The sequence below is a fragment of the Rhinatrema bivittatum genome, chromosome 18 (assembly GCF_901001135.1).
Source record: "Rhinatrema bivittatum chromosome 18, aRhiBiv1.1, whole genome shotgun sequence".
Taxonomy (NCBI): domain Eukaryota; kingdom Metazoa; phylum Chordata; class Amphibia; order Gymnophiona; family Rhinatrematidae; genus Rhinatrema; species Rhinatrema bivittatum.
The window spans coordinates 24655741-24671530 of NC_042632.1; the positions used below are offsets into that span (position 1 = coordinate 24655741).

The following is a 15790-nucleotide window of genomic DNA, read 5'->3' on the forward strand; positions in this document are numbered from 1 at the left end:
ACTGCCGATTCCAGTAGGGAGTTACCCACAGAGATAGCCCTCAGCCTGCTTGGAGCATTTGAAGCTGAGAGCAAATTCCACAGGAAAGAAATCCATAAACATTCCATTAGGAGACAGGAAGCCGGGATGCCGCAAGTGCAAACCCCTGTTGAACAGAATTTCTTCACCGGCCTGGAAACCCTAAAGATACCAGGGCAGGGCAAGGGCGATCTCAGAACAGATTGCCCTGAACCTGACTCAGGTATTGGTACCTCAGCCATGATAACATATACTCCCCCCAAGGAAGCAATCGTTGCATGAACCAGGACTCCCCTATCTGCAGAGTGGATTATCCCCAAAATGGGGAAGCCACTGCAACCAAAGAGCAGCACCTCTGTTGTGGGGTCCCTCATCCCAACTCCCTCAGCAATGGATATGGCGATAGGTTGAAAGGCAAATGTGCCAATTAGATGGATTAGAACCCTCCTCACTGAGGTCGGATCCTGCAGGCGAGAAAGACTGGCAATAGTCCATTGAGCTCAGCAGGCATCAAAGGTATCTCTTGGACAAGAGAAATCTCTAATCTTTATCGGGAAGCTACTCTGGAAAGGCTCCCACATGAAACAGACCTGCTGTGCCTTAGGAGAGGCGCTACCACTCGACCGGCTCTCGGATCCTATGAGGAACCGAGAGAACCACCAGTCAGAAGCCGTGACATGCCTTCTCCAGGAAATGGACAACGAGGGACACCCCTTGTCGGGTTGAACAACTAGGCATCTAGAAGGGAGCCCATAAGAGAGTTGCCCTGGAACCCAGTCGAATCCCCCCCTCCCTGAAGGGACAGGAAAGCAATGGGAAAAGAGGCCTCCCGATCCCGAAAAACCTATCAACTCTCCAATTGAGAGCCGAGACAAAATCACTGAACGTTGAGGTTCAGAAGCGACCAATCTGCCACTGGCAGCCACGCTCGGATGGGGAAGGCCACCATAGTAATCAATGAAGGGGCCCCAACAAAAATAGTCAGATGACTGCCATCCCCTGGCCTACAAGGAGGCTCCAGTTCAGCGATAAACCTGCCAGGAATGGAGCCACAGGGGCTTCCCCACAAAGGGGATTTTTGACACGGAAGGGGTCGAAAGACATATTCCTCTTCTAAGGAAGGAGAAGACTCCCGACACTACCCTCTTGGTGTCTACTCCCCCCTTAGGGTTCGATCAGGAACACCATCCTAGGTCAGTACTGTGGCTACGGCACACAACCTGTTGTGCTCGCCACAAGGGAAACACACACACATACAGTAGAGGGCCACCAGAGAATAGAACCCTCTGCTGTAAAATCATGCTAACCAGTACTCATACAGTTAGTTGTATCCTATCCTATAGATGGCAGCACACCTATGATCCCACTTGCCATACATAAGAACATAAGAAAATGCCATACTGGGTCAGACCAAGGGTCCATCAAGCCCAGCATCCTTTTCCAACAGTGGCCAATCCAGGCCATAAGAACCTGGCAAGTTCCCAAAAACTAAGTCTATTCCATGTAACCATTGCTAATGGCAGTGGCTATTCTCTAAGTGAACTTAATAGCAGGTAATGGACTTCTCCTCCAAGAACTTATCCAATCCTTTTTTAAACACAGCTATATTAACTGCACTAACCACATCCTCCGGCAACAAATTCCAGAGTCTAATTGTGCGTTGAGTAAAAAAGAACTTTCTCCGATTAGTTTTAAATGTGCCCCATGCTAACTTCATGGAGTGCCCCCTAGTCTTTCTACTATCCGAAAGAGTAAATAACCGATTCACATCTACCCGTTCTAGACCTCTCATGATTTTAAACACCTCTATCATATCCCCCCTCAGTCGTCTCTTCTCAAAGCTGAAAAGTCCTAACCTCTTTAGTCTTTCCTCATAGGAGAGTTGTTCCATTCCCCTTATTTTGGTAGCCCTTCTCTGTACCTTCTCCATCGCAATTATATCTTTTTTGAGATGCGGCGACTTGTGGGTAGAATCCCAATACACAGCAAGGACCGAGAACCACTTGCTAGAGTCGGTGGTTTTGCACTGACAAAAGGCAAATCACAAAGTGTGTATTAACACCTCTCTCGCCAGTGCTCCCCAGCACTTTGTGGTGCAGAATTGACGCAACAATGGCAAAACCCTGGCATGGCTGAAAACTGCACAAACAGGGCAAATGCTTTCTGCCATCGCCAGAGGTCCTTAGAGTAGATGCTTTTGCCGTACCCTACCGCGCATGCTGCGCTCCACTGTTACAGTAACTCCCAGTGGAGTGCATAGGAACAGTAACGACGGCATCCCCAGTACCACTGAGGCTCTGGGTATGGCATGGTGGTGGGTGGTGCTCTATGGCATCACCCCCTCCAGTACATGATCACACTCCAAGAGGCTGGACAAAGCCCTTGAATTATGTCGGGAATGGCTCACTGCCATTTTCCTCATGGAACAGCAGCGAAGTCCATGGCAACCGACAGTGCCCATTGTGCTCTGTCATGTCCTGCAGCATCCAACCACAACCACTGTGCCCACAGTAGTGGCAATGCCCGTAGGGCCACCGTGTTTTCGTGCTCACCAACCATGGATCACATCAAGGGCACCAAACACTGCACCCAGAGCTTCAACAGTGCTGGACCACATCTTAATCAGTTTGACAGTATATAGCACTATCCCCGGCACCACAGGCGCCCTCTGACTTCACCAGCCCAGTGGCACCAATAGATACCTTGGTGCCCAAAGGCATGATGGACCAGTGATTCAAAGGATGCCAGCAGCACTGCAGGCAAAGGCTCTGTAGCCCCAACATGCCAAGTAACCAATGACAGCTAGCATCATCAACTGTTCCCATTGACTCACCTATCCGTCCGAGGACATCAATGCTGCGAGCTCGATAGTGTCCCTCATCAGCAGCTATGGCTGACAATAGCCGCTAGCGCTCATTAACACCAATGGTGCACAAATCCAGGCGGGGCCTCTGATGCCCCCTGATCCCAGCAGCTCAGGGCCCCCAAGATCATCGGCATCCATGGTGCCCAATAGCCTTAGGCCAGTGATGGGACATACAATGCCCCTCCTCGCCCCTTCAGGACACCAGACCACTGCACTTGGATACCTCGGTATACCAGGGTTCCTTGAGTAAATCGTGACCCTGGCACTCAATCCATTCAAGGCTGAAATCCCTGTCGCTCGAGGACTTCAGTGGCACTCAAGGGTTCTCAATGGGGATCCCAGTGCCTTGTTGATGGTGCTTGACATTGTCAAGAGCGGCAACGAAAGGCATCGGTGCGCAACCAATCCAGATGGCCTCCATGACGGCCATGCACTGAGACAACCCCGAGGACACCTTGACAGCATCTGGGGCATGAATGGGACAGAGGCATCCATGGCATGGATGGGACATAAATGCTCTAGAGGTTGGTGCCGCTACTCCGCCACCTTGAGGCTCAAGGCACTCGATGACTCCAGTACATCGAGACTCCATGTCCACAGATGCCTACGGGACAGAAGGCCCTTTTGGCATCGAGGGCGGTCATTCACCCCCATGGCATCAAGGGCGCCTCGGAACCTTGATGGTGTCAAGGGTGAGCATGGCACTCAATGGTAGTCCTGGTCCCCGATGCGGTCCTGACATCAATGCGTCAGATCAACAGTGTGGCAGCAAGCTGCTTGCCCAGGCACCTGCTCACCCTCTCTCACAAGACAACTGCACTGCCATCCCCGGCACGCAGGAGGGGAGACGTTGTCATCCAGGGCTCCTGGCTGTGGAGACTAGTTCCTTTGAATGTGGGGAGGATGAGCACTTCCCCTCACAGGAACACTGTGGGCCTCGATCTCTGCACTGTCTGAACCTCCATCGATGCCAATTGATCAGTGAAACGACATGGAACTCCTGCCCGGTTAGAACTCAGGCGAGTTTCCAGGCTCAGCAACCTACACGGATCACCCATGGACTGCATTCAGTCAGTCCTGCCGGCACCTGAAAAAGATAAAAATAAAGACAGACAGACCAAGGGGAGGACACAGATACTAAACTGCCGGTGCAGGATTTATTTTTATCTTAAAGGAATAAAAATAGTCTGTTCACCTCATTAAAAAGCACCTGAGGTCAGTGTGTGAGCCAGCAGTTTTACTTTTGTTGCCCGCAGGCTATGGCATCAACTGCCTAAAGATATCAGATTGGCACCTAATATAAGCAGGTTTAGAAAGGTATTAGAAATATAGCTGTGTAATATCTGAGGTGCATGAGATAACGGAAAGTCAGAATTAGCTCTGCAACAGAACTAGAATGCTAGTGTCACACTAGGCAGGATGGTTTATAAATGTGATTATGTTACCGATGTATAAATTTGGGTTACGTGTTTAGGTTTAGTGACATGTATGATCTATGACTGTGATTAAGTTGTACTATATTGCTGTTTTAAATTGTAAATACAGGTTACTTTATATCAAACACAATACAAATAAACAGTCTAAAGTATTTGTCCTGTTTATGCTTGTAAACTACTTAGAGCTCTTGCTGACAAAGCAGTAAAGACATTTTTAATAAACTAAAACATTACGCTTTGCTCATTTTACACATACTGTATGAAGGAACCACAACTCTTTGAAAGCTAGTCATGGGGAAGGCAATAATGAGCACCCTCCACCTCCTGGAACTGCAGGCTCATTGTCAAAAGTAAAGCTTTCTGGGCGGAACCAAGATGGCCGCTGCATAGCAGACGCGTTTCAGCACAGCCCCCAGTAAATCCCCCATCAATTTTAATTATTTCCACTGAACAAGTTTTTCTTTGTAATGGGGAAACGGAAAGGAGCTGTACGACAAGGGAAGGCGTCAAGTTCGCCGGTTCCCCTTCGCCAAACATCTCTAACTGAAGCGCGATTTACCCGGAGTTTGGTGATTGAAGCCGGCTTGGTCGGACCTGGAGACGCCAGCCCGTTGGCGGCAGATGTTTCTCTTAGCCCCGATCACCGTTCCACTCCGTGCCCTCCTGCTGGACATGCTGCCTCGGTAGAGCTGGAAGGCTGCTGGACATGCTGCCTCGGTAGAGCTGGAAGGCTCTGTTTTTTCACCAGGCCCGGTGTCCACCATTTTGCAGGCACAAATCCGGCATTTGGAAGTCGAAGAAGGGCCTCAAAGGGCACAACTCACTGAGGATAGTGCGGTCTCATTGCCTTCTTTGACAACAGATTCACAGAAAGCAAGTGTGGCACAAGTTAATACACTTGCAGGGATTTCTTCTACAATTTTTCCTAGAACCTGACTGTGGCTCTGGATAATCTCTGGACTGTCCTAATGTCAGTAAATAAGTCTCTTAATGATTTGGTCTCTTTAACTACAGATTTATATAACAACTCTCAATCTTTTGAAACGCGGTTGGACTCTATGGAACAGAAAGTGACAGAGGTGAAAACTAATACAGTGGAAATTCAAAATGTACAAGTAAATGTTATCAAAGATTTGTCTTCTATCTGTTGCAGAATTGAGAATGCTGAAAATTCTCTCAGATCTGCAAATTTGAGGATACTTGATTTTCCTCAAATTCCTTTGATTACACCTCTTGATCTATTTTTCATGTATTTAAAAAGTTCTGAAACTACTAGAGAATGCTCTCCCTTCTATGGAAAAGATTTATTTTCTTCCAACGAACAGAAGATCACTGGATAATAATGCTGTTGATATTCTCTTTAATCTGACTGATTTCCTTGAAAATTCTGGAGAAGAAAATGTGTTATATCGAGCTACATTGTTGGTGTCATTTGTTTTTATGCAAGATCGTAATAATATTCTGCGTTTATATTTTCGGAACAAGGACTCTCTGTTTAGAGGCCAAAAGATTTGGATATTTCCAGATATAACCAAGGCAACACAAGAGCGGAGAAAAAAAGTTTCTTGCTATGAAAGTGTCAGTGCTCTCTTTGGGAGCAACCTATGTTATTCGTTATCCCTGTAAATGTGTGATAACCGTAGAGTCTGCTAAATTTGTTTTCTTTGATCCTAACCAGTTACAATCTTTTGTGGAAGCTCGGAGAAGTCAGACCTTACCTACTACAGATAGAGTGGATAATGTGTAAAAGGGTTGATTTTCATGCTATGCAGCTACCGTCCTTTTTATAGAAAACATTGTATTTTGTTTGTTAGCCATTCCCCGTGGCTTTTTCCTAAAGGCTCCTCCCTCACCATATTGTAGTCTAAAGTGCCAATTTGAATATTATTTCTTTGTTATAATATTGCATAAATATTCTTGTTTTTTCAACATGCCAATGTTTCTGCACTGAATATATTATATATATTTGATTTGAAAACTATAAGCAAGAATTAAAAAAAAAAAAGTAAAGCTTTTTGCAGAGAAAGCTTTGGCAAACCCCAGCCTGCCTAAGTAAAAAGTACCTGCATACTTTTGCTCCTGCACTGAAGTGAAAGTATGTGCTAGAAAGTACATGCATAATCAAATATCTGCAATCTTCATGCACAATTTCCTTCTCCCAATATAACCCAGCTTTTCTCCCTAGCTAAAAGCGAACAGTGTGCATTTCTAGCCACACAGGGAGGGGATGGCAATAATCACACTGCATAAACTTGATAACTGCTCCAAAATGTATTCGGTTAGTCTAATGAAAAAGAAACCATTACACCTTGTTTGCTGGTTTCTATTGAACTTTGTATATCAAACTGCAGCATTCCTTCTCAGAAAATGAATCCCAAGAATTGTTAAGATCCTTCCTCATTTCTAAGATTCTTCCTCCCTGTTTTCATGTGTAATTAGAAAGTTCTTTTTTTGCTGGTCCATTCGAAAGGGGAATTGGATTCATACAGCAACCAAATATTGCCCCAACTTTTACAGTCTGGGGGAACAAGTATGGGGGTAACTTGCTGATGCAGTGGTTACTACCCTTGACCAATAAGCCCGAATCTTTGATGGAACTCAAACATTGCTTTCTACTTCAATGGCAAGAGGTAACAGGGAATTGGACTCAAACAGCAACCAACCAGGGCCCTGACTTTTACGGTGTGGGAAACTGATAAGCATGAGGTAACCTACACAGCACAGCAGATACTACCATAAGCTTGCTGGGCAGATTGGATGGACCATTTGGTCCTTTTCTGCAGTCATTTCTATGTTTCTACGTTAATGAAATCCTAATAAACTAGTCCTCTGTCCCTTTAAAGCTCTTAAAAGTAGCAATGACAGGAATATAGTTCTTTCAACTGACAAAAAAAAATCAAATCATTGTAATCCCCTATTTGGTTTTTAGTTTATTTCTAAAGTGAAATAAGTGAAGATTCTGAAAGCTTTTCCTAATTAACAGCTCTGATCACTGTGTGTCTGAGTACATCTGTCTCCTTTCTGATCTCACTAGTCCTCTGCCTCTTTGCCGGTACCTACATTTTGAGATCTCTCCCTAGAAGCAATATTGTTCAGAGTTGTTGATTCACGGCTCAGGGGAGAGAAAGAATCTTAAAGACAGAATGCACTACTGAAATGTAAATTGTAATCCTACCTTTAAGGCCAATGTAGTGCAGAGCACTGGCCACAGCGCACGGCTCAACACATGACTGGAATCACGTCCAGTCACACACATAGGTAATGGCGCTCATCACATGTAAATGCGTGTTGATGAGCTTATTATCTATTTCCCCCCATGCTAACAACACATATTTACTTCCCTAAATTAACGCCTGTCCCAAGCAGGCTTTAATCTTAGAGGAGCCCAAAAAGTATACCGAAAAGCAGAAGATACTACTTTTCTGTACGTCCTCAGACTTCATATCATGCGATATTAAGTCAGAGGAACTAAAAAATTAAAAATGTAACAAAAAAAAAAAAAAAAAAAGGGTGCCGGCAGTCAGGTTATGGAAAGGGACACTCAAACCTAGCGTCTATTTTCCTAACCGGCTGACAGCCACCTCTCCTGGGTGCCCACTGCCGAGGCGGCGCTAGGGACGTGCAATTTCCCCATACGCCTCCTTTTTACCGCAGCCACCCCATTTGCATTTTGCATCAAGCGCTCCGGAGAGGTGGACTGGTGCAATAAGGGAACAGGCTCAATTATGAGCGCCCATTTAACACGCTCATGATATTGCATCGGCCTGTGTTGTTGAACAGAGAAGAACAACAGAGCTGGCTCTGTTTTCTTGTCACTAATAATGAAGTTTTTGCAAGATTCTGGAAAAGTAAAAAAGCAAGACTTCCAGTAACTAAGGGCCCTATTTACTAAGCATTTTTCCCATAGACATAGAATGGAAAACATTTTTTAGTAAATAAGCCCCTAAGCTAACTGTTCCCAATGAGGAGGGTGATTTGGGATTCTCTGCACCTAATCTACTTTGAAGTGCTAAAAAGCGGTATATAAATAAAATCAATCAAGAAATCTCCAGTAGATTTGGTCCCATGCCTGGCTGAAGACTGGCTAGCACTGCTGGCTTCCACAGCACAAGTCCATAGACAGAAACTTCTAAAAGCAAGGCTAGACTACTTCCAATCCTTGAGGACAATAGACAGGTCCAATTTCTATAGTAGATAAAAAATACAAATGAACATGGTCCTTAAACCAAATACATACAAACATTTCTCATGAATATTCATTGCGGCTAGCTTGAAAAACAGACCTGCTTACATTCTCCAGGATGAGAGAGAGTAAAGCATAAAGCAGAATCTTCACAAATAACAATCCTAGGATACAGAAAAGTTATTTCCAATATGATCCTTCAAGGTGCATATATTTACAAACCTGAGCATAATCAATATTTTGTTAATGCCTAACAGATAAACAATAAGCAATGTATTTACAAATAAATTCACAAGTCTAACCAGTACATGTGGAGTCTCAAAGAATGAGAGCTGAAAAAAAATCAGTTTTAACGAACTCCCTGAAATGAAAGTCTTGAGAGGGCAATCTGGGCACCTAATGCAGCCACACTGATCTCCATTGTGATTTCACCCTGCTACCCCAAAACGAAAGGCATTATTCTTCTGGGACCATGCCTCCATAATGATAAAACGCTAAAGACATCTTGTTTCACTCGGAAGTGCACCAACCTTATCTCTTAAAAAATGATAACATTATCCGACTTCCAAATATGACTTGCCGTTTTTCATAAATTGGGATACTAGTATACCATATAAACATACACATTCAAATCTAGCAAAGTCAATTGTTTTTTTTTCAATTTCCAAAATTAATGCTCATTAACGTACTACAGACTTTAAGAACCTTCACAGAACAGCAGGCAAACTACAGGGCAAATTTCTTGCAAAACGTACAAAAAAAAAAAAAGACACAAATTATTCAAAACTCATACTATCACATTCCCAGCACGAAAACTACTTCCTTCCAAGGTAAAAGTTTTGATTTTATAGTAATATAACTTTGCTATACCTCTTAGGGTGGGGGTCCTAAATAAGCAATAAAGGAATGCTAGATATAATTATATTATTTACACCTTATTCCTCTCACCAGCCAGAAAGATAATTAAAAGTCGCTGGTGGTCACCAAGGTCTTCATTCAAGTCAGCTTCTCGGTAATAAAACCCCTAGATGCCCGTTCTGTGGATGCTCGAGCACCTTCTCCTTTACTGGATCTAGGGAGCGGTAAGGGGTGTTGAGGCCAGCACCCCCAATGGGTCTGAAGAGTTCACTCCCCCACCGAACCGGTTCCATTATAATCCGACCCCGATTTGTTCATATGTCTTTATTAGCTTTATATTCCGCACTTCGAAGTGGATTACATTCAGGAACCGTAGATATTTCCGTTGCCTTGGAATAAGAGAGCTGTAGCGTTTATCCTGATCACATTCCCCCCCCCCCGTTTTCAAAATAACTTGCCCTATGTTAACGATCTGTTCCCCTCGTCAGTCTAATGCTTAATACCGGAGCGAGGAGTCTGATCAGGAACAGCGCAGCGGCACCAACTTGCTTTCGTTTCTAACGACGAGAAGGCAGAGCTTTCAAAACCCGCGACACGAAACCCGTTTGCCGCCTGAGGTCAAGCAGCGAATTATTCCAAAGCGACATTTTTTGCTTCCTGCTCGCCCGGCGCTTGACCAAAGACCGCCGGTCCCTCTCCCCGCGCCGGGCCGCAGCCACCAGGCCCTGGCGGAGAGACAAGAGGCCCGGCCCCGCCCGAGCTCACCTGCACCACTTCCACGTGCCCCGGCACGAACCGGATCTTCAGCTCCTTCTGGCGGCCCACCATGACGGCGGCACCCGCTAGCGCGAGGACCGAGAGACCTCCTCCACCCAACGGGGACCCCCCCCCGCAGCCGCTGCCACAGCCCGGCAACCCACCGCGCCGACGCTCGGGCCCCCCCCCCCAGCAAGCGTACGCGCTGATTGGCTGCTGCCGCCGCGCATCGCCGAGAAGGCGCCCGGTGATTGGGCAGTGGAGCGGAAGCGAAGGGCCGCCCGCCCGCCCGCAGCCTTAAAGCCACAGCGCTCCTCGGTTCGGGCCGCGCGCGCCGAGCCCGCAGCGGGGAGAAGTTACCGACAGCAAAGTCCGCGGCATGTTTTGGACGTTAACCGGAAAGGCGAGCTGCAAGGAAGGCTGCCCGTTGCCAGAACGAGTGACCCACTGCCCCCTTTTAGGACTGACTTGCTCTTATGGTCGCTCCTCTTCTGCTACAGCGAGTGACTTCCTTCTAAGAAGAGAACGGTAAATTGCAATAAATAAATAAATGGCACAAGGGAAGTAGCGGTAACCTTCCCGTGTCTCGGTTTAACTTACCAAACATTTGTGTTTGAGTTTCAGCCTGTGATGACCTCTCGCTGTTACATGTCTAAACCAAGGGCCGTGGTTTAGCCTCCTCAGAGGGTATTCTAGACTGCCAGGGCTTCCAATGGCTCCAGATCCTCAGTTAACCTAACCACTTTTAAAGGGGACATGATCCGTGGGGTAGGGGTAGGGCCCTGACCAAATCTGAGGCAATGCAAAGGGAGGGAGGGAGTGCCTCAAAATTACTGTGCTGCCGCCCCCCCAGGCCCATTAAATAAAAGTCAGCTTTATCCTGCAATCTATATTTTTAGAAACGGACATGCGCCCCCCACCCCAGACCCCCTGGATAGGGAAGGGTAGTAGGTACCTTGGCAAACATTCAGACATTGCCCCGATCCTGGGGGACACTCCATGAAGTTAGTAAGTAGCACATTTAAAACTAAATTGGGGAGGAGAAGCCTAGTGGTTAGAACAGGAGACTAGGGTTCAAGTCCCACTGTTGCTCCTTGTAACCTTGGGCAGGTCACTTTATCCTCCATTGCCTCTCAGCTACAAATTTACATATAAGTACCTGAGTCTAATCTGAAAGCAGACTATAAAAATAAATAAATAATTAGAGAACATTTTTCACTCAGCACACAATTAAACAAATTTGTGCCAGAGGTTGTGGTTAGTGTAGCTGGGTTTAAAAAAAGATTTGGATAAGTTCTTGGAAAAGTCCATTAACTGCTATTAATCAAACTGACTTAGGGAATAGCCATCAGTAGCATGGGATCTAATTAGTGTTTGGATACTTGCCATGTACCTGTAGCCTGGATTGGCCACTGTTGGAAACAGGATGCTGGGCTTGACCCAGCATGGCAATTTCTTATCTTTGAACTTAGCACTCAAAAAGCCATGAATAAACAACTATAATTATAATATAGTAAACCTCCGATACCAAAACTGCACTAACTGCCAGCACTCCAACAGTAAAAATCCTACCTATGAAAATGCAACTTTGCAAATATTACACTAGGCTCTAAAATACTATTAAAAACAGAACTAGACAGGCTGCTAATCCTTACTCATAGATGGGGGGGGGGAGGATTTTGTGCTACTGCCCAGCACAGAATTTGCGCAAATTTCCCCCCCCTGCGCACAATTACCAAATTCTGTGCAGAAAATGGTAGAGGAGACCTCAGCACTCCGTATTTTCCTGGGGCACAGGTACTGGAATTATAGACCTCAACCCGAGGAGCCTTACCAAGGTAGAATTCCACTGCCTGCTTCCTGTGTTGGGAGTGGCAAGGAGACGTGAACATGTCCGTAGGAGTGCTGCGAAATTCCAGCGCACAATCCTTAACCTATGACATCCAGTATCCATTTGTCTAAAGTGATCTCGACCCACCACTGATTGGGGGGTGACTGTCCCTCTTCTATCTCCTTGTTCCGAAGATGGGTCAGCAAAAAACTTCTTTGAGGTGGTCGGGTCGAACCTGAACCTGCCACTCTCTTGGACTGTCAACTCTGAAAGGCCTGAAACCTCCCAAAGGGCCGAGACCTCTGAAATGTCGAGTTTCTGTAGGGCTAAAGTATTGGGGCCCTCTGGATCGACCCCTCATAGGCAAAGGGCGCTGTAACTGCTCCCTCATCTTCTGGTATCCGGGGAACTGGAGATTCACCCCATTTACTGGCCAGCTTTTCCAATTTGTTTCCGAAGAGGAGTGATCCCTTAAAGGGCATCTTTGTGAGGTTTGCCTTAGGAGGTTACTTCTGCTGACCAGTTTTTGCAGCCATAGCTGTCTTCTGGCCACTACCACTGAGGCCATGCCTCTGGCCAACTTTCGGACTAGGTCAGAGCCCATATCAGTTAAAAAGGCGGCGGCGGGTTCCATAACCTCTCTGAAATTTGCCCCTGAGTCATTCCCCCCCCCCCGAGAAAGGAGCAGACACGAACGAGCTACCAGAGAACAAGAAGCAGCAATCTAAGGTCATTGCTATTGCATCAAAGGCTTGTTTAAGGATGGACTCCATCCGCCTATCATGCAAATCCTTCAAGGCTGCTCCTCCCTCCACTGGGATAGTTGTTTGCTTCAAGATGGCGCAGACCAGCACAACCACTTTATGGACATGTGGACATTCTCTTGCCACCAGATCCAGCAGGTGGGCAAGATCCAGCAGGTGGACAAGCTTCTAATGCTTGTCCACCTTTAAAACTCACTTCAGTTTCATCCCATTCCAGGTCAATCAATTCCTGGATGGCTTCCAGCACTGGCAAATAGCAAGAGGCTTTCCATAGAGATACCAGAATGGGATTCTTTGGTTCTGTCGTAAAATCCACCCCAGGAACTCCCAGCATCTTCAGGATCTGGGCAACCAGGACTGGCAATTCATCTCTATGGAAAAAAAACCTAACATGGTCCAATATGGTTCTAAACTTGGTAGGATTTTCCCATCTTCCAAGGACTCTGGATCCCCCTTCTTCGTTCATGCTGTCTGGGTCCCTGCCAGGGATATCCTTGGTGAGGCAAGGTTATGTCTCAAGGACTGCAGATAGTGCTGGGACAGAGAGGCCTTACCGGCTGGGATTCCATCCAGACAGGGGCCTGCATGAAGGCTTGAAGACCTTAAAAAATTCCACCCAAGAGAAGGTCCATGCCTAGCCCAGGAAGTACTGGGGTAGGTGCCGCTGGATTTCCTTCCTCAGTGGGGGACCTCTGGTCAAGGTTGTGGCTGACCCATCCTCTGATTGGGAGGAGCCGGGCTTACTAAAGTCTAGGGAGGCCATCCTCCTCGCAGTTCTGACATAAGTAAGACTCCAGGTCAGACTGTGTAGCCCTAATATGACAAGCAGTGCAGAGAGAATGGCGCTTATGTTTCTTTGCTGCTGGAGTCATTAGGGACGGTAACTGCATGTTCAGCCGGCATACATTTAAAAAGTTTGTGCGCTTATGCGGGCTGTAGCAAGGCGCACGCACAGCCTGTGTGCTTGGCTTTCCCTAAATTCTGCATTAGAGAGTTGTGACCGTACGTATGCAAGCGATGTTGTATTGCCCAGCTGCAAGTACAAGGCACGCAAGGTGGCACCGCTGTGGCCTACCACGACGTGTGCTTACTGAGCCTAAAGCGGGGCTTAACCCACCAGGGGTGGGGGAGGCCTCAAGCTGCTTGGAAGTCCACTTCCCCTTACGGGATCAGGAACGATGGCTGTATGGAGGAAGTCTTACTGAAACCCCTCCAAAGTCTCTGAATCGGGAGGAATCCTCTTCTCTCTTTACTTACCTGGGCTCAGCGCTTACTGGCTCAATACAGAGACTGTCTCTGGCTGCTGGGGGAGATGGCTTTGGCCGTCACCACCGCGCACTCTGCTTCCTGCACCTGCTGCCTTTCATCTGCTTCAGCAGCAAAGTCCATGCCGGGTACTGGTTACTGGACCAAGGCATACCTCTGAGGGATCGCAGAAATTCTCAACTGGGGGAGGGACCTTTAGATATCATCGCAGGAGAGCGGGGGCTCAATCTTTTCTCCAATTTAAAAGTAGAATTTCTTCTTCCAAAGGGTATGGCAATCCCAATAGGAAAAGCATGGCCCATTTGCTAGGAGACGGAGGGATACTGAAGGGCTGAGGTCACTGCAGGGGTGTATCTAGGGTGATGTCAGTTTTGAAACCTGACTATCTCCATTTGCTAGCAGGAAAGCATATCACCTATATTGGTCCTGAGTCCATCTGGCTACATGCTAGGAAAATGATTTTAAGAGCATTGCCTTGAAAGTAATAGCCAGAAATAATCATATTGCTTAGCACTCATGATACAAGCTAATGAATTCTAAAACTTCACTCTGCAATCAGGATCCAAAAGGTCTATTTTATGATTTACCATTAAATAACAAAACTATCCTACTTTATGGCAGATTAGCAATACAAAAGCAAAGATTGTGTTCTGTGCTGAAAACCAACACAGAAAATTCTATAAATTGTGTGTGTGTGTGTAGGGGGGAGGGATGTAAATGGCAAAATATTATTTCATTCTGAGCCATTATTCAGAGCATTATAACTCTTGCATTTAATGTTCTGTGGTACGCTTCAATAGCATGTTTTTTTTATGTGAGCACAGCATTTTAAACCAGAGGTTTGGCTTGTGAAACAGCTACCATGTGTCAGGAAACATGTGATGATACACACACACATACACAATATGAAGGGTGATTCTTCTCTGCTGCCTAGTGAAAAAAAATGCAACTAGCACAGTTAGAGATCAATGCAACAGAGTTCAAACAAGACAAAACCAAAAATGCTTTTAAAGCCAGAGTTTGAGTTACCCAGGAATTTCTTTAAAGCCCAGGCAAGACACTTAATGGAGTTACTCTCTTTCTCTCCTACTGACTTCGTTCTCCCTACCTCCTCTCATATGATTTAGGTCCAAAGAATCAGAGGACTTTACCTTAACACTTAATAATCTACAGCATTCTTATAAGTGCTTAGATTCCAAACAGGTTAATCAGCTGTCAGGCACCACACAGGACTTCAAGTGTAACAAAGCCTAGTGGGAGATGTTAACTGTATGACTCTGGGATATGCTGAAATCTTAAGAAAAAAAAGCTTCTGCTGCACTGGCAATGTCTGGAGATGAAAAATACTCAGAACTGTACAATAACTTTGTGAGCTTACTAAATATAAATAAATTAGATAAGCTTCTTGAAACTCACCAAGGATTTTATTAAATTGGAAGAAAAAACACAAAGCAATGGTCCATATATATTTTATATTCCTTTACAGCTAATAGCAGAATATACAGCAATTTCAAAGTCTTCACAACCATGATATACAATATAAAAATAAGCCTTTTATAATAGACAAACTGACTGAATACAATAAAAGTTAGTCTTGCACATAATCATTATAACTATTTTAGATACATATAGCATTTATTTTATTTAAAATCAATTTCTTACACGTGAACATAGATATTAAACTAATAGTTAAGCAGTACAAAATAAAATAATTCAGAAAAAAAAAAGACAGACAACATTCATGTAATAGCCTGCCACAAATCAAATATTTCTTTGTATGCTGTTACATATCTCAAAGGCTATTTTTTTTTT

The 15790-nt window shown here is 45.5% G+C and overlaps 1 protein-coding gene across 3 annotated transcripts in view; it reads right to left on the bottom strand.

The window, feature by feature from the left end:
• Positions 1–10308, bottom strand: part of MAT2B (methionine adenosyltransferase 2B) — an 87872-nt gene extending 77564 nt beyond the window's left edge. Inside the window, exon 1 of one of the 3 annotated variants that reach the window (XM_029583558.1) lies at positions 10127–10308. In XM_029583558.1, coding sequence (XP_029439418.1) covers positions 10127–10189 — 63 coding nt within the window. In that variant the 5' untranslated portion in view covers positions 10190–10308. The remainder of the gene's footprint in view (positions 1–10126) is intronic. The other 2 variants (XM_029583557.1, XM_029583556.1) reach the window with 2 other exon arrangements.
• Between the last annotated feature and the right edge of the window lie 5482 nt (positions 10309–15790).